The following is an 18,566-nucleotide window of genomic DNA, read 5'->3' on the forward strand; positions in this document are numbered from 1 at the left end:
GTCTTCCTGTGTCTGGGAATGGCTCCTCTTCTCCTCCTCCCTTGTAGAGCCTGCGCAGTTTGGAGGTGACTGCAAAATATGCGCAGTAGAGATGGCAGCCAATCTCTACTGTGCAGGCCTCACAGGTACTTCTAGTCTGTGCACAGTGAAGAGGAAAGGAGGAGCCGTCTCCCAGATCAGAAGCTAGGTAAGTATGATGCGATGGAGGGGTGGGTGGGTTTAGTTACTTGAAAAGGGCTAGCAGTGGGCAGATAGCTTAACATAGTGTAGCTAGGGAGACGGGGAGGGGGGTGTAACGGAGTGAGTGAGAAGGGGGGGAGCAGTGACAGAAGTAGTGTGGAAAGCACACGGGAAGTTACATAGTAGGAAGCTAACACCAAGTAAACAAATGCAGAAAGTACCAGGAGCTCCCACGGACACCTGGAAATCACTCAAAACACTGCTAAAAGTATATGGGTGTACTTTTAACCCATTAATTACACTAGCAGCCCTTTTTGTTTGTTTTTAAGATTTTTTTTTTTTTGGCCTGGAAAACCCCTTTAAGCCACTTTCACTTTTTTTTAAAATTATTATTCCACATTTGCAGTAATAACCTTGGTTGTCCTGTTTCCCGCAGTGCCCCTATAGTAATACAACCTATCTGGAAGAGAATTTCTCCAGTTTTGGTTTTCCTCTATTTTCTTCTGCAGCCTTACTTGTGACTATAGCAGAAACCAGTGACGTCCCTAATAGAGTTGCTGTAGGAGTCAGATTTATGTTAGGTTTACACAAGCATTCGGCTTTCCGTTCTTCAGGTCCACTTGGGGACCCCAAACACGGAATGCTAACCTGCTTAAAAAGCAGTTACCTGCCGACCCCATAGACTATAATGGGGGGTGCTGAGTTTCCGCCTGAAAAACTCAGAATACAGACGCAGGTGTGAACCTAGTGTTAGCTTTTTGCAAAGGGGTTTAGTGGGAGGCAAGTGGAGGGGCTAGAGCACAAAAACTATGGATTTGCAGTGTAGACAGCAGATAGTGCCTTAGTCAGACTAAGTAACAACCCCGCCAAATAGAGGCAGCTCTGGGAAGACGACAGAGTGAAAAACAAAATGTGAAAGCTTTTTAAGACTGTATTTGTGTCTGGAATATCTGTTAAGCTGGCCATATACATTACATGTTTGTCAGCCGAACCCACGTGGGACACAAAGTCTTCCGAAGAACAGAACTATTGCAAATGCCTTCTCCTTATCTCCCCTGACCTTCACAATTGCATTTCCACTGTCCCTATCCTGAGACACTTTTGCCATAGATATCTGGCAGCGACTCTCCGCTCCTCCAGTTCAGGACACATGGACAGCTGAGTGTGCATGTGTATGGGGGAGTTGTGAGAGCGGTTGGTTTGTTTGACCAACGTTCATTCCTCATGTATGGCCAGCACAACAGATACTGATTTGAAATACTATTGTCGGGGTTTCTTTAGACATCTTTATGGATCTGAAGATACTAATGGGAGATTTTTAATGGATATGTTACAGGCCTCTCTTATTAACGTCTAAAAGCATGCATTGCTTGTCCATTCTTACATACATTTAATATACTCATAAGTTGCCTGCCTGAAACAAAATTTTTGTGGCATCTAACGGCTTCTTTTCTCCTTCCTTTTTGTCACCCTGCAGTGTTCTGTGCCAAGGTCTTTGTGGCTAGGCTGCTCCAACCTGGTAGAGAGCATGTGCGCACTGAGATGCCTGCAGAGCATGCCCAGTGTCAGATGTCTCCAGGTGCCTTTCTTCTTTCTTGTTGTACTGTTATCTGTATGCTTTGTCTTGTGCACTACCCATCACTTTTATGTTTTGACTTGGTGGCCTGAACAGTGAACTCATTTTGCATGCTGTAACTTGGTGTGATTGTATTAATGTGACACCCGTAGAGCATGTTAGTTTTTTGTTTTGTTTTAAGCCTCCTTTGATGTGGCATGTTTTCAAGAAAGTTCTGTGCATGAGAATAGCTTGAATGTGAATTTTAGAATATAACTATGGTATATTGTAATATCATGATAGTCCGTTGTAAACTTACAATTTCGACCTTCTTGCTTTTCGTTTTTCTTCACTCGCGGATAAACATTTTGGGCCACATTCAGTGGACCGATACTGATGACCATTCTTTGGCCCAAAGGACTTGTCTTTTAGACAGTCCACCTTTCGGTCGTGGTCTCTGCTTGTTTGTTGGGCGGTTGACATTGTTCAGCCATACTGAAGTTGTGAATTGAGGACAAATTACTTTGAAAATTTGGTGTCTGGTTTTGATTTAGTGGTTTTTACTTCAGAACTTTTTTTTTTGTAAAAAAACCCAAAAAAACTGTCATCTGTGGCCATATGTTTTAGCCTTTTAAATATTTTTATTTCAAAAAACAACTAAAAAAAAAAAAAAACCCCACCAAACTTTTAGGTTGCCTATAAGTAGCCAAGATGAGTCCTCTGCTCAGAGTGGAGATTTGTGTTGGCTTTTAGTTTGACAATTCTGATGGGGTCTAGAGATGAGCGAACACTGTTCGGATCAGCCGATCCGAACAGCACGCACCCATAGAAATGAATGGAAGCACCTGTGACGCTGACTTTACCAGCGTCACAGGTGCTTCCATTCATTTCTATGTTTCTATGGGTGCGTGCTGTTCGGATCGGCTGATCCGAACAGTGTTCGCTCATCTCTAATTGGGGTCCATTAGTATTCATAGCTCTTTCAAAAATGAATCCAGCATAACTTTGATGACTTTGTTAGGAATGGAAATCATAATTTTGGTGTGAACAGCACCTCCAATTTATTTTATGTACTTATTTTCGTCTACAAAATGACTTACGCCAAGTTCACGCTTTTCTCGGACTGTTCATTGTCCTGGTCCATCGGAAGACCCGATGAATGGACAAGAGGACTGCTACAATTGCGGTTACGTACAGAGACCGACTGACCCCATTGACTATAATGTGGTCCTTCGGCTGTCCATCATTTTAAAACTGAAACTGGAAGACGAAAACGTCGTCCGTGCAGTGGAGACTTTAGCGCAAATGTGAAAGTAGTCTCAGGCACAGATCATGGGCTGCGATAACTTGCCCTCTCTATCAATGCGGACACCACGTAGCAGCTTTTCTTCATTTTTACAGTATTACAATTTGTTTGTTGCTGATGGTTCAGAGATGATATATTGTTGTGTTGTAGTTATTCTACTATATTGCAGTGTTTAGCAGCGACGCTTCAGGCTGAACAACTTACTGTAGGCTTTAAGGGGTAATAAAGCTGTCTGTGCACATTAGCTAAATGTCAGCCGAACCTGGCGACTTTGTCGTCCCCTCTGGCAATGTTCGGCTGTGGCTCTCTGTTGACAATACATTCGTGGTCAGTTGAGCTTGCAGGATGAATGCACATGGCCAGGTCGGAAAAGGTAGCTCAAGGCCAAACAAGCGTTTACGTGAGCGCTATCAGTTGTGTACAGTCAGGCTTGGACCCACTCCTGGAACCATTAGAATTATATTATTATAGTGGTGGACTATGTGAACAATAGAAAACAACCTAAAAACAAAGATGTCAGCAGCAAATATCTAGGCATATTGGCTTATATGTTTAGCTATGGGTTATATATTTTTTCTGCTTTGTCTTGGTTATAACAAAGGACATATAATAGGACTGATGAATTTTTATGTAGTATAAATTTTTAAATATTCCCAAAGGTACTAAGCACATATGGTGAACTATTTGCCTACGTGAGCCATACGTGGTTCCTCCTTTCTCACCCCACAGTGGCCAATGGCTGCATCATTTTGTGAATCAAACTAATTAATTTGCGCCCCCATTGGCCACCACAAGGTGGTAGTGGGCTGGTCTTGTGTAAGTAGCTGGACTGTGTGTGCTCACCCCTATGGAGTGAGAGATGAACAAACTTCCAGGATCACCACCTAATCTTCTGCCAACATCAAAGGGCACTTTCCATGTCACAGCTTTGTGCTAGAATATTCACAGAATCGCTGCAAAAAGCTGAAACAACTCTCTGAGCACTGTATATAAAGCACAGACTTACACCATACTTGTCTTCACACCAAACATTTCGGGATGGAGGTTGACAATCCATACGTGTTAGAATGACTGCCGATTTCACTGGAATCTTTGAGCCAGTTGAATAGTCTGGATACAGGAGAAATGCCGGGGTACAAGAGATCAGACTCCCACTGATCAGAATGTTATTGCATATTGCCATAACATTGTAATATAAGAATACCCCTTGCAAAAGTTCTGTAGTTCGTCGTCGTCTTATGCCCTCTTTTACATTTGTTTTCTTACATAAGTAGCAGTATAAGTGATTTTGAGAGGTTTGGTTTTTTTATTGGTTCACCTCTTCTTTCGTAAGGAGACCTTTCTATAGGGTTGGCAGGCGACCTAGTGTTAGGCTATGTTTACACTATATATAATATAATGACATATGCAGACAAGGCGCGTTCTATCTGCCTCTACCATCAGACACTGTAATGTATATAATAAGGCAGAAGTTTATCTTCTGGTTGTAAGGTAGATAAACTGATGGAAGAAAAGTCATGCATCACTTCCTTATACGTGTAGTTTATGCGACTGACCAGCTATACTCTTGTCTGTAATATAGTATTCTTGTTTGTAAAAGCTAAGGGTTCCTCTATACTCAACTGTATATGTCTCCTGTTGACTCAAAGAAGATCTTTCACCATCTCCACCAATTCAAGTCCTTAGCATTTTTTTAAGACCTTTTATGGTTTGGGGCACACAGTTCTATATACTGCTGGAAAGCCGACAGTGCGCTGAATTCAGCACGCTGTTGGCTTTCCCGATCTGTGCCCCGGGTAAAGAACTATCGGTCCCGGTACCATAGCTCTTTACAGTCAGAAGGGCGTTCCTGACAGTCTGACAGGAACGTCCTTCTCCACAGCAGCGCCTATCGCGCTGTACAGTGTGAGCAGTGCGGAACGCCCCCTCCCTCTGCTCACAGTGCTCGTCCATAGAGGAGTATTATCAGGAGGGGGCGGTCCTCCCCACAGTTGGACATGTTAAGTGGTGAAATGTCCTCTTTAAAGAAATTTTCCAATGAATTTAACAATATTTAAATTTGTAGACAATTTAACATTAAACTCCTTTACAAATAATTTAAAAAACACAAACTATTTTCAGTGTTTTGTAGATTTTCTCCAGCCATCTTAATGGTGACAAACTTTTATTTTGATTGGTTGCTGGTGAATCTGACCATGACTGCGGGAACTTTTTATGTTTTGGACCTTGTCCAAAACCCAGCCATGATTTCCTTATTGCATTCAGGTGATCAGACAGGGACACTACATGTATGAGAAGAGAACCTGAGCACAATAAGGACATCATGGCTGGGTTTCCAACATCCATGCTATCAAGACAAAAGATTGACACCTCGAGGTGGGTTCGAGAAAATCTTTTAACACTACAGAAATGCTTTTTGGTTATGTTGATGGGAAAACCCAAAATCCAGGGACTCTTTTGAGAAATAATATTCAAGAATTGGTATTTCTGAAGGAATGGACATTTCAGGAAAGCTGTCAGGTCCTCTTTATATAGGTACGGAGTATACATTAGCCCTCGAGCAGTAACAGGCAAACTGGAACTTTACAAATGTGAGTTTCTAAAACTTCTTAAGAAGGAAGAATGGCAAGGAATTTCTTAAGCTCTGCAGAGATTTGTAACTTTAGAGCTCAATTTATTTGTGCACCACTCACTTTTCAGAAGTGGGCGGGGACGTGGGCGTGGTTAATGACGTCTCAAAAAGTCACAGAAATTGTTGCAAACTCACTCTAGTCAGTGGATGACTTGGAAAGTGGAGGACCATTTCAGGCCGGACTTGTCAGAATTACAGACTTATCAAATTTTTCAAGCCATGTACAATATTTGATAACTTTGGCGGGAAAGCCGACTCCAGCAAAACGGATTTAGAAAATTTCCCTAATAATGAATTTCCTCAATCACATGTAGTTTTGCTATTGCATATTGTAAAGCAGTTATTTTCCTCTGTTTTGGTAATTTTTGGGTGGTTTGAGGAATGGCTCTCGGCTAAAAGCACTTGATGCTTGTATGTGAAAGTGCGCAGTATTTTATTTATTTTTATTTCCCCCCAGTTCTGCTTATTTTGCATGCTGTTTTCCTGTTTGTAAAATATAAAGTGTAACTTACACACTCCTTTCTATTTAATAGACGACTTCTGTTATGGATGATCAGAATGAAGATGAATCTCCTAAAAAAAATACTTTATGGCAGGTAGGAACTGAGAACTTCTTTCTTTCTATTCAGTTGGAATATTTTGTTCCCTTTGGACTATTCTACTGTCTAGTCTATCTTTGCAATCAGATGGAATGAACTTTCTTTTAGGGATGTTGATAGCAGACAGATTTCTCTGAAAGTGACATTACGTCTTTTGTAGGTATGACCTTATTAGTCCCATATTAAACCTAAAATAAACGTAAACAGGATTTGCCATGAGAAAATGTTATGCTTGGTTCGCACTAGCTTTCAGGTCTGAATAGGGACCCAAAAGATGGAGACCCTGTCCGCCTAAGAAGTAATTACCAGCAGAAACCCATAAATCCCTTTGACTATAATGGGGTTTGCCGGCAGTAGCGTAACGATCGTGGTTACAGATGTTGCGACTGCAACCTTGTCCAGAGTGGTAAAGGGCCAGTGTGAAGTGGCCGGGGCTCCAGACTCTATGGTAGTTGTCATGAAAAGCCTTGTTCCCCGTCTGCTATACATATTATTGATGGAAAGGGGCCCTTTCCATTTAATGCCAGCCCAGCAGAGTATAAAAATTAAAAAAATAAAAATTTGTTATACTCGCCTGTTCTGGGCTGAGCATCTGCTCCGGGGCTGTCCTTGCTAGTAACTGAGGTCACGCCCACGGTGACATGGGACGCTCCAGGGTAATGAACTCATCGCTTATACTCATTCTGGGCCTCTGCTTATACTCTGGGGTCTGAGGAGATTCCAGAGTAAAATAATGGCATTGGCTCTAGGAGGGGGACTCTTGGGAGCATATAATACTGCGTGGGGCCCACTGCAGAGCTTATAATACTGCATGGGGGCCACTGCGGAGCATATAATACTGCATGGGGGCCACTGCGGAGCATATAATACTGCGTGAGGGCCACTGCGGAGCATATAATACTGCATGGGGGCCACTGCGGAGCATATAATACTGCATGGGGGCCACTGCGGAGCATATAATACTGCATGGGGGCCACTGCGGAGCATATAATACTGCATGGGGGCCACTGCGGAGCATATAATACTGCATGGGGGCCACTGCGGAGCATATAATACTGCGTGGGGGCCACTGCGGAGCATATAATACTGCGTGGGGGCCACTGCGGAGCATATAATACTGCGTGGGGGCCACTGCGGAGCATATAATACTGCGTGGGGGCCACTGCGGAGCATATAATACTGCGTGGGGGCCACTGCGGAGCATATAATACTGCGTGAGGGCCACTGCGGAGCATATAATACTGCGTGAGGGCCACTGCGGAGCATATAATACTGCGTGAGGGCCACTGCGGAGCATATAATACTGCGAGGGGGCCACTGCGAAGCATATAATACTGCGTGGGGGCCACTGCGGAGCCCGTCGTACTGTGTGGGGGCCAGTCATACTGTGTGGGGGCCACTGCTGAGCCCGTCATTTTGCGTGGGGGCCACTGCGGAGCCCGTCATACTATGTGGTGCAGAAGGCATTATTGATGTTCAGTTTTTGTTGAATTTTTACTGGATAAAAGTATCTAAAGGAAATATATGTAATTAATTTATTTTATTATATTGATCTTATTATAAGATACAGGGTGTCCGGAAAGTAAGTACACAAAATGAAAGGATGGACTTTAGCCGGTATAGGAAGTGTTTTTTTTAAATTTTTATTAATGAATATGTGACTGGAAATGCACCGTTGTGGTGCTGCAGGTAGATCGAGATGTGGGTTTCCTATCCCTCGCTGCGCCATGTGAAAGGAGAAACGAAGAAGAGAAAGCACTTTCATAGGAAATCAGTTTTATCACTGTTACTTATTTACAAGAATTGCTCGATATGCTGGCCGCCTGCCTTGATGTAAGCAGTGCAACACTGGGAGATGGATTGACGCACCCATTAACAGACTCCTGGCATGGCCCTCACCGCGACGAATGCTGCCTGGATGCAGTTCACAAACTCTTCTCGGGTTGGCACATGCGTACACAATGGACTTGACATGTCCCCACAAGAAAAAAATCAAGTGGAGTCAAATCTGGCAAGCAAGAGGGTCACAGCCCAGGTCCGCTGCGTCCGATCCACCGATTCGGCTATCGGTTGTTGATGTGTTCACATACGATGCAGCCAAAATGGGGAGGTGCTCCATCCTGCTGGAGCCACATCCTTGCCCTGATGTTCAAAGGCACGTCTTCGAGCAACACCGGCAAATCCTCCTGCAGAAATACTAGGTAGTTATTGGCGTTGAGTCTCGGTGTGAGGAAAACGGGTCCTAAGATGTTGTCTCCCAGAATTCCCAACTGTGGTTAAACTTATTTCCCATTAAAGCTCTTTCTCTTCTTCATTTCTGCTTTCACATGGCGCAGCGAGGGATAGGAAACCCACATCTCTGTCTACCTGCAGCGCCACAATGGTGCATTTCCGGTCACTTGTTCATAAATGAAAAATGCTTCATATACTGGTGAAAGTCCACCCTGTCATTTTGTGTACTTACTTTCCGGGCACCCTGTATATAACATTGTTCTTAATAAGGGATAAATAACAGGTAAGGGCTCGTTCACATCTGCGCCCGGGGTTAAAACGCTCACTGGCGCTCAGTCGGACACTGTCTGACAGGTTTCCGTGTGAACCCAGCGTAATGAGGATGGATTAGTTATATAGTTTTATATATGCCATTTTATTTTTTTATACACGTCATAAATAACTTCTCTGTATATAATCACCTTATATTAATGAAGTAGTCAATTAAAAAATTTTTTAAATTAAAATATATACACACACTCACTATTAAGATATCATGTTTTTGACCTCTCTACAAAGGCCCCATATCAGGGAGCAATCCTAAAATATATGGGAGAGTGAGCGTGCCCACTGTAGAGTTACATCTCCCAACAAACTGAGGGGATCGTGGGGTTTAGGAAATGAAGACGGGCCTGGGTGTGATACCCGTGCACTAGTAGTTTATATTGTGTCTCCTTGAATGTCACACACGTACTACTTATTTATTTTTTTACATAGAAATGTAGGATCTAGAGGATTTTCTAGAAGTATTTTCTTCCTTTGTTCCAGGGTGAGAGGGAGGTTTAGTGAGGAAAGGAGGGGCAGAATTTTCTGGGGATGAATTCAAGAGATGGTATTGGGAGGCAAGGGGTATGTTTTGTGTTATTTGTTCCTGTACCTAGCCATTCAAGCAGTGTCGCGGAGCCATCAAATATTCGGGGTAGGTAGGTTTTGACAGACCCCATCAACTCCCATAAAGTAGTGTTTGGGCATAGCTGTGGAGGAATCTGGTCACCGTATTCATACTTGTCCTTTAGGTGCCAGCCCTTGTAATCTCGTTATCTATGAGGACTTTGTGGTGTAAGATAATGATTATATTCCGTAAACATTAATGAGGTCCTGTGATGCCCCTGTCATTAATGGTATATAAGGAATACAACACGTCATTACACGTCACATGATCTTTCCCTCTCTTACAGATAACTAATGGCACATCATCAGTGATTGTATCCCGGAAACGCACGTCTGATGGAAATTATGAGAAAGAGAAGGACTTGTGTATAAAATATTTTGATCAGTGGTCTGAATCAGATCAGGTTGAGTTTGTTGAACATCTTATCTCACGAATGTGTCACTACCAGCATGGACATATTAACTCTTACTTGAAGCCCATGTTACAACGAGACTTCATTACAGCTCTACCAGGTAAATAGAGATATGCATTCAAATGTTCCACAACAATTTTTGTAGAAAAAAATGTCAATATTTTATTGCAATATGAATAGGAAGTGTCCATTTTCTTATTATTCGCTGGTCTTTAAAGGGTTTTTCCTTCCCTGTGATATTGAAGAACCTGTGCTTAGGATATGTGATCAATATCAGGTTGGTGGGGGTCCCAAACCTGTGCCATAACACTAAACCTATACACTTAAACCAGAAATATAGTTGTTTCCCAGAAGGCTCCATTTTCTGCAACATTCTAAAGCAAAAAATCTTGTAGAAAACTTGCAACAAAGGTATTGCTTTTCCATATATTGTCCTGTTATGGACACTTATCCATAATCGAAGTGGAAATGCTTGCGTTTTTGAAAATCGCTGAATGCCAATTATACCTGCGGGAACGCTGGCATTTTCTGAATAGCTTTAAAAAAAAAAAAAAAAGCTGCCTCATGTTCTGGACTAAAAACTGGGTATCCGCTCCGGATTGGGCCTAGTACGGAGGAGGGTATGTCATCAGACTCCGCCTGAAGAATGTGCCTCTCCCTTCTTTTTCTGGGTGTCGGAACAACCGGCTTCTGGAAAAAAAAGACCTGAGCGGCTCCCATTGATTTCAGTGGGAGCCATTTTTTTTGGTCAGGATTTTGAGGTGGATACAAAAGTGTGAACTTGCCCTTACAGTACATATGCCAAGGGAAAATGTTATATGACTCCAAATTTGGCACTCAGAATAACTCCAAAGATATATTTCTATTTTTATTAGTTCTTGGTTAAGCATCTAGCCTTTTTCTGTATGCTGTCATGGCATCTGTTTTTGCTACCTCCTTGGGGTAGAGCATTACTCTATCAGTAAAGAACTCTTTCCTATATAGATTTCTAAACCACCTTTCTTCCACCCATAAATAATGCAGTGTCCAATTTCTAATGCCAATTCAAATATCAAGATAGTTCCAAAATATTGTACAATGTCGTTCCAGTTTTCCATATTCTACAAAATCTCCTTATCAAGGACTGATAATTGCCGTATATACTCGAGTATAAGCTGACTTTTTCAGCACATTTTTTCATGCTGAAAAAGCTCTCCTTGGCTTATACGCGAGTCAGGGTCCTCGGAGCACAGAAAACAGGAAGGACCTGGAGGGGGAGGTCCTTTAGTGCTACTGCTCTGTGATTGGCTTGTCATGAGGTCATGTGACCCGGATGTCATCAAAGGTCCTGTAGCCACTGGTATGTAATATCTGCAGATAAGGTTGAGTGTAAATCCTAGTAGCTCCGCCCACACCAGAGTCCGATCACATGGTCATGACGTCATCAGAGGTCCTTTAGCACACTAGGATTTAGCATCTACCCTGCAGATGAGTGGCCAGGATTCATTGTGTCTTATGGAAGATGTCTGTTGTATGGAGGAGAGGAAGCTGCAGTAACGTGACACACACAGGGACCTTCCTTTAGTTACTCTGCCTAGTAATGTCAGGCATTGGGGTTATTAATTTAGTTTCAGTAACTCCATGTGCCTCACATTAATAAGTTAACCCCATCATGTCCCTCATATTAACCCCTGTGTGCCCCATATAAGGGTTACTAATATGTGAGACACATGAGGGTACTAATGAAGGACCTTAATTATGAAGATACCCAATTACCTCCATATGTCCCACATATCAGTAACTCTTATGTGAGGCACACAGGGGGTTAATGTGAGGGACATGATGGGGTTAACTGCTATTACTATGAGGCACATGGAGTTACTAAGTTGCAGTGCCCATGACTAGACACTTTATCTACAATGGTGGATTTCCCCCAACTCAAGTCAATAAGTTTTCCTAGTTTTTTGTGGTAAAATTAGGGACCTCAGCTTATATTCGGGTCGGCTTATACGCAAGTATATACGGTACTTTTTATTCCATCCACAAGATCATCATTAATGAGACGATGGAGAAATGGGTTGGTTTTTTGTTTTGGATTTATTTTTTGGGGTAGCCCAATGCTGATTTTAGCCCATTTTGAATGTGTACCATTTTCAACGGCCCCATACCATTTCTTTACCTATGTCTGTATAATGTCACCTGGTACATGTCTCTATAGCTTTAGAAAAGGGCTGTTGTAAAGTATAAAATGTTTTTGCAAAAACTAGATATAATATTGCCCTCCTGGACATCCTCCAGTACAGTCCTAGAACCCGTTAAGCCTAAGATGGGTCATTAGTAGAGATGAGCGAATAGTATTTGAAACTCTAGTTTTGAATACCTCGCTCCATAGGAATGAATGGAAGTGGCCAGCGCTTAACCCCTTGGTGTTCAACAACTTCCATCCATTCCTATGATCACCGTCTGGGCTGGGGGTGTATCAAAATTTAATTTTCTGAGGCACAGCTGTACTTCTAGGGTTAAGTTAATTGGGGAAGGACCTTGACTGCTGTCCCTCTATATATCTGGATGGCAGATCATTGGTGATATCTCAGCCTTCCCTTTGGCTTCTACGGTTGTATTGTTATGGCAATCTTTCCAATGACATGACTTGTTACTTTCTTCCTATCTTCCGTATCCCTATTTGCAAAGACTTGATCCCAGCCTACAAAACTGAGGTCTTCCTTTAGTCAACTGAAATCTGCATTTCTATAGTTCCAGATTTTTGTAGCTCCCCTTTGTAATGTTGGCCCAGTGCTCCTGGACCTGCAAATTTGGCAATGTGGTGTGGTTAGTTTAACAAAACTAGATCCAGCAGACTCTCTTCCCTGGATTATACATGAACCAAATGAGAGAAGTGGTTGTCTTGAGTTCGAGCAAAACCAGTGGACTCTGTCCAATTACAGGTGACCCGTCACATAATGCAGTGCTATCTACAAGGCAGTGTGTTATGGAGGAGCTGAGCAGATTGACATACAGTGTTCTGGGAAAGATCCAGTATAACCTGTATTAAGATTCAACAGGGAAAGCGAACGCTCGTGATCGTCCATACAGTATACTGCAGGTGCTGTTTATTGTTGGACGTTTTGAGGTCTTTTAACCTCCGGACAATATAGCAATACGTATGTATACTCCGGATGTACTGCTATTTGTGGATCCATTAGTAAAATCTTGAGTGTAGCCGGTTTAGCTTGTGGCTCAGACACTATAAATCAATTACATTATTTACAAAGGTAGTACAATAGGAATTCAGTATTACAGACGAGATTTCAACATCATGTGGACTCTGTGGATATTGGCTATTCCCACCAACTCTACCCGGATAATACCCCAATAAGTCTTTTTTTTCCATATTACTAAAGGGATTGCCCAGTGACATTCACTTATTTCCTTTATGCATTTATTGAAGCTGGAATAGGATTTCCAGGCGGGTTTTAACCCCAAGTCACATGATACTTGTGCTATAGGCAATGGCAGACTATGGTAAAGCCAGTCTCCATAGCACAGATAACTTGGCTGTGAAAACCAGAGAGTGACCTGGGGGACAGTTGCCAATTCGATCATGCGACCTGGGATTGGTACCAACCTGGAGCCCCCATGTCCAGCATAGAAGATGAAGGTTAAACTTCTTGGGCAACCTCTTTACAATGCTTACTACAACCATACACCCATGTTCTGTTTATGCACACACACCATAAATATCAAGTACATATGCATGACAGAAAGATGTAGGATGAGTTTGTAAAAAAAAAAAAAAATTTGAGAGAAGTCCTCAGTAGTTGATACCTTTTATTAATGGCTAACTTGAAAAAAAATAAAAAAAAGACAAATTGCGAGCTTTCGTGATACTAGAACGATTCCTTCCTCAGGCTGGTATAACACAATATCTGAAGGCAAGCATATATATATATATATATATATATATATATATATATATATATATATATACACACACAGGAAAGGAGTGTTAGATGCAAAATAGATGGAAAGCAGAACATGTAAATAAACAGTTAAAAAAACATCAGTTCACAGGAAAGTTCTCTGGGTTTATGGTTCCTTTGATCAGTCATGTGGTGTCTAGTTGTTGTAAAACGTCATAAAACCCTGTGACTGGTCTAGCCCCATTTGGAGAGTGTCAAAGGTCATCATGCGTTTATATTCCCATATCCAGCGATCTTTTTTGTTGTTGAAATTCCCTCTTAGTACCAGGATCTTCATATCCTGGGTGATATTATGATTTTCATTACAGAAGTGTTTTGGCACAGGGAGGTCCCTTCTCTGCTCTCTATCGTATGTCTGTGTGAGTTCATCCTCATCCTAAGTGCTGGGCCTGTCTCACCTACATACAGGCCCCCAGGACACTTGGTACATATTATTAAATACACCACGTTAGGAGTGCTGCAGGTGAAGTTACCCGGGATCTTGTAGTCTTTATCAGAGTTCAGGATCTTTATTTTATGAGTTTGTAGCAAGTAGTGGATACTCTGACCAGTCTATGTTCACATGGCAGAATCAGGCGCTACATTTTAAGCAGGTTCCACTTCTCTCCTCTTATTGATGAGGTTTCTAGTGCATTTTAGATTAAAGTTGCCAAAACCTTCATATTACGGGGGAAATTGTGATTTAGTATGAGTGAGTTTATTTATGTCCACGTGCACAGTTACTGCAAAGGTGTAGGAGCTTTGCATGCCGCCTTTGTTGCTTTATAAGGTGCCATGTTATGTGATCATGCCTTCATAATTTGGGATCTAATGGTTACATAGCAGAACTACTCCCATTTCCCAGGGTCAAACAAAAAACTACAACAGATCAAGTTAAGGTAAGTAACTACAGATATTGGTTCGGTTTTATGGTTTCATACATTTCAGAAGTTGTTCTGAGTAATACATTGGTGTGTGAGATCCCTAAGACTGTACCGTCATACTCAGATAAGATGGTTGCGGCTTTCTGAAGCACAAAATCCAAATGGATACCATTTTTATTTTTGAGATTTTTTTTTTTTTTGTTGGAAATTGTCATTAAAATATTAATATTGATTATTTAAATTTTTTTTTGGACACTAGAACAGGGCTTGGAGCATATTGCTGAAAATATACTGTCATACCTGGATGCTCGATCTCTGTGTGCAGCAGAGCTTGTATGTAAAGAATGGCAAAGAGTGATTTCAGAAGGCATGCTGTGGAAAAAACTCATCGAGAGAATGGTCCGTACTGATCCATTGTGGAAGGGTTTATCAGAAAGAAGGGGATGGTGAGTCTTTTATTCCTCTGTCATTGAGTCTAGTTTCTTTTCCAATACTTTGAGTAGGTCTGTCTGCTTAATATGTCGCCCTGTATAAAGACGTCATATTACACTTCCAGGTCTGTAGTACCAGTAGCCAAAACGGCATGAAAATGATGCTAAGCTTGGTTACTGCGGATCAGCTCCTGTTCAAGTAAATGGAAGTTGAGCTGCAGTAACATGACACAGCCACTGCACAGTGTATGGCGCTGTCTGGTTCTGGCTCCATCTACTGTATAGTCCTGGACTCTATGGCTGCTGAGGATTTGTTAGCTGTATCAGAAGCCTTGAAAAGCCTTTTAAGCCGACCGATCCGCTGTTAGAAGAAGATGTAACTGATTTCTACTTTTGCATTTCAGGGATCAATATCTTTTTAAAAACCGACCTACTGACGGGCCACCAAATTCATTTTACAGATCGCTTTATCCCAAAATTATTGAAGATATAGAGGTAGGTCATGGTTTTTTCATGATTTTAAAAAGGTGGTCATAATTTACAATACTTTAACACATGTATTTGACCTTTTTATCATTATTGTAGGGGTGGGACAACTCATAGGTGTCATAAATTTATTGTGATGGAATTATCTTAGTAGAACATTTTAGTTTAGCTCTCATTTAGTTGTAAAGGTTAACAAAACATTTGTACAATTTGGCTTGCAAGCCCGGCACAAACAGTAAAGAGTTGTAAGTATACGCACAGAGTCTTATTACAGAAAAACAGGATAACGGAAACAGGTTATTGCATAATGTTCACACACATCTAAGACACCAAAAACAGGAAAATTTCTCACAACAAATCTGAGAAGAGAGGAAATTTTGTAGTTTTTTTTTGCTTACCATTTTGACAATACTGTAATAAAACTTTATTTTGAATTTTTTTTTTATTTTTTTAAAGACAATAGAAGCAAACTGGAGATGTGGAAGGCATAATCTGCAGAGGATTCAGTGCCGATCGGAAAACAGTAAGGGTGTATACTGTCTTCAGTATGACGATGAGAAGATAATCAGCGGTCTGCGGGATAACTCCATTAAGGTACAGTTTAATCAGATATATGTTTTATAAATGTCGGATCATTGGGGTTCTGACTCCTAGCACCCCACCCAAGAGAAACCCCACCCAAGAAAGATTGAAGTGGGTGCAGCAGTGTCTGGTAAAAGCTCTGCTCTGTCCACTGTGCCGTGGCCTGTACTGCTACTGCTGTTCTTTCTTTCATGGTTAATTCCTCTTTAGTCCTTAATATTTCAGTAACTGTGAGAAAAATATCTGGCTGTTGTGCTGGTCTAGTCTGCCTCTGTCTCTAATATCAAAAGAGAAGTAGTGCAATACATGCACTATATAGACTGTTTATCATTTTATTGCAGCAGTCTCATCACAAACAAGATGTCCAGGATCACAATATAATATGTCACCTCTACAGATAACACCCATAGTAACCCATCATTGCATCTACTACTGAAAATAGATGCCGTCACTACTTATGTAATCCCCCTACCTGCACAGTGTGTCTACAAAACTCCCCCGGAGATCTCAGTGATTCAGTTGCTGCTTATAGCCATGACTGTACTGACTGACTGAAAGCAAGCCACTAAACTGCAGAGGAGAAGCTCAGGCAAGATGGCATCCCCCCTAATACTCTACAGAAAAGAGAATAAAAAATCTTTTTGTTTTGAAAATAAATTTCATTTCATCTGGTTTATTAACAAATACAAAATGGCAATACTAGAGATGAGCAAACAGTAAAATGTTTGAGATTCGTTTCGAGTAGCCCCTCAATATTCGACTACTCGAATCAAATATCGAATCCTATTATAGTCTATTGGGGGAAAATGCTCGTTTCAGAGGTAGGCAACGTTTGATCAAATTATACTTACCAAGTCCACGAGTGAGGGTCGGGCAGTCTTCTCCGTGCAGTGTCCCCGCGGCATCTTCTGGCTCTGAATTCACTCTGCCAGGCATCGGGCCTGGGCAGAGCCGACTGCGCATGCCTGCACTACAAGCGGACATGCACAGTCGGCTCTGCCCAGGTCCGATGCCTGGCAGAGTGAATTCAAAGCCGGAAGACGCCGCGGGGAAGCTGCACGGAGAAGAATTCTAAAGGTAGGAGAAGAACCAGCGTTGATTGGACGACTGTATAGCATTCGGCCAATCAATGCTGGTTCTGCATCAAACTTTTCCATTCGAATAGTGAGTGGTACTCGATCGAGTACGAGTAGTTCGAATATCATTCGATCGAATACATACGCGATCGAATACTACTCGCTCATCTCTAGGCAATACATTTCTTTTAAAATTAAGATTATTCTGATGCCGTTGACTTCTATCTTATCACAGAATAGAAGCACAAAGCATAGCCTGGCACAGCCCACATACGGGTTAGAGAATTAAAGTTGTTTGGAATTACTTTTGTTTTTTGGTGTGAAAATAAATATTTTCTCTCTTTTTTTTGACAAACTGAAATGTTTTCCCACAGATATGGGACAAAACAACCTTGGAGTGTCTAAAAATCCTAACTGGACATACAGGATCAGTCCTTTGCTTACAGTACGATGAAAGAGTCATAGTTACTGGGTCTTCAGATTCCACTGTCAGGTATGTTCTGATATTCAATCATTTAAAAGGGTTACACCAGGTTATGAAGTTACCAGATCAATAGAATAGGAAATAACGTCATGACTGATTGTGATCCGACCTCTGGGGCTCCCTCCAATGCTGAGAATTGGGCTCTTGAGGGCGGGTTCACACCTGCGCCCGGTTCCTGCAGGTTTCTGGAAGTCCAGCAGTCAGTTTTCAAACCCTTTCACTTGAATGGGTTTGCAAAGTGACTGTCCGTGAGTGTCTTGTGTCTCTTCACGGTGAAACTGTTTTTTTTTTTGTTTTTTTTTTTAACCGGACACAAAGTCGGACATGCAGGACTTTGTGTCCGGTTTAAAAAAACAAACCGGTTTCGCCGCGGAGAGGCAGAAGACGCTCATGGGCGGTCACTTTCAAACCCATTCAGGTGAATGGGTTTGAAAACTCACTGTTGGGTTTCCGTCTCCTGTCCAATTTCTCGAAATCTGCAAAGCAGAGACCGGGAATAGGTGCGAAACCGCCCTTATTCCTATCCTGAGGAGTGGCTTGCCGAGCATACATCCTATTGTTTTGTTATCCTTGGGAATGCCAGAGATGACCGCGCTCTGCTATCTGGCACTCCAATAGAGAACGAATAGGGGCAACATGGCATGTGCTCAGCCTGCCTTTCTGCCAGCATGGGAAAGCTAGAGCCCAGTGCTCGGATCCCCACTGATCATTACTTTTTCCTCTATCCTTGTTTCAGCCAGTTTTAACATTTTACACAGTCAGTATATCACATTAGAGTTTGTAAGCCGAAACCATGATATTTTTCTGTCTAAAAGTTCATGCTTTAGTGTACAAGTAC

The 18,566-nt window shown here is 41.9% G+C and overlaps 1 protein-coding gene across 3 annotated transcripts in view; it reads left to right on the forward strand.

Moving 5' to 3' along the window:
- Positions 1–18,566, forward strand: part of FBXW11 (F-box and WD repeat domain containing 11) — a 46,092-nt gene that overhangs the window by 16,218 nt on the left and 11,308 nt on the right. For 2 of the 3 annotated variants that reach the window (XM_075274776.1, XM_075274777.1), the window contains 6 exons: positions 6,207–6,269; positions 9,722–9,947; positions 14,929–15,115; positions 15,505–15,595; positions 16,043–16,180; positions 17,619–17,737. In XM_075274776.1, the coding sequence (XP_075130877.1) occupies positions 6,207–6,269; positions 9,722–9,947; positions 14,929–15,115; positions 15,505–15,595; positions 16,043–16,180; positions 17,619–17,737 (824 nt within the window). Of the gene's footprint in view, positions 1–1,657; positions 1,760–6,206; positions 6,270–9,721; positions 9,948–14,928; positions 15,116–15,504; positions 15,596–16,042; positions 16,181–17,618; positions 17,738–18,566 lie in introns of all 3 variants that reach the window. The other variant, XM_075274775.1, reaches the window with a different exon arrangement.

The sequence above is a fragment of the Leptodactylus fuscus genome, chromosome 5 (genome assembly GCF_031893055.1).
Source record: "Leptodactylus fuscus isolate aLepFus1 chromosome 5, aLepFus1.hap2, whole genome shotgun sequence".
Classification (NCBI taxonomy): Eukaryota; Metazoa; Chordata; class Amphibia; order Anura; family Leptodactylidae; genus Leptodactylus; species Leptodactylus fuscus.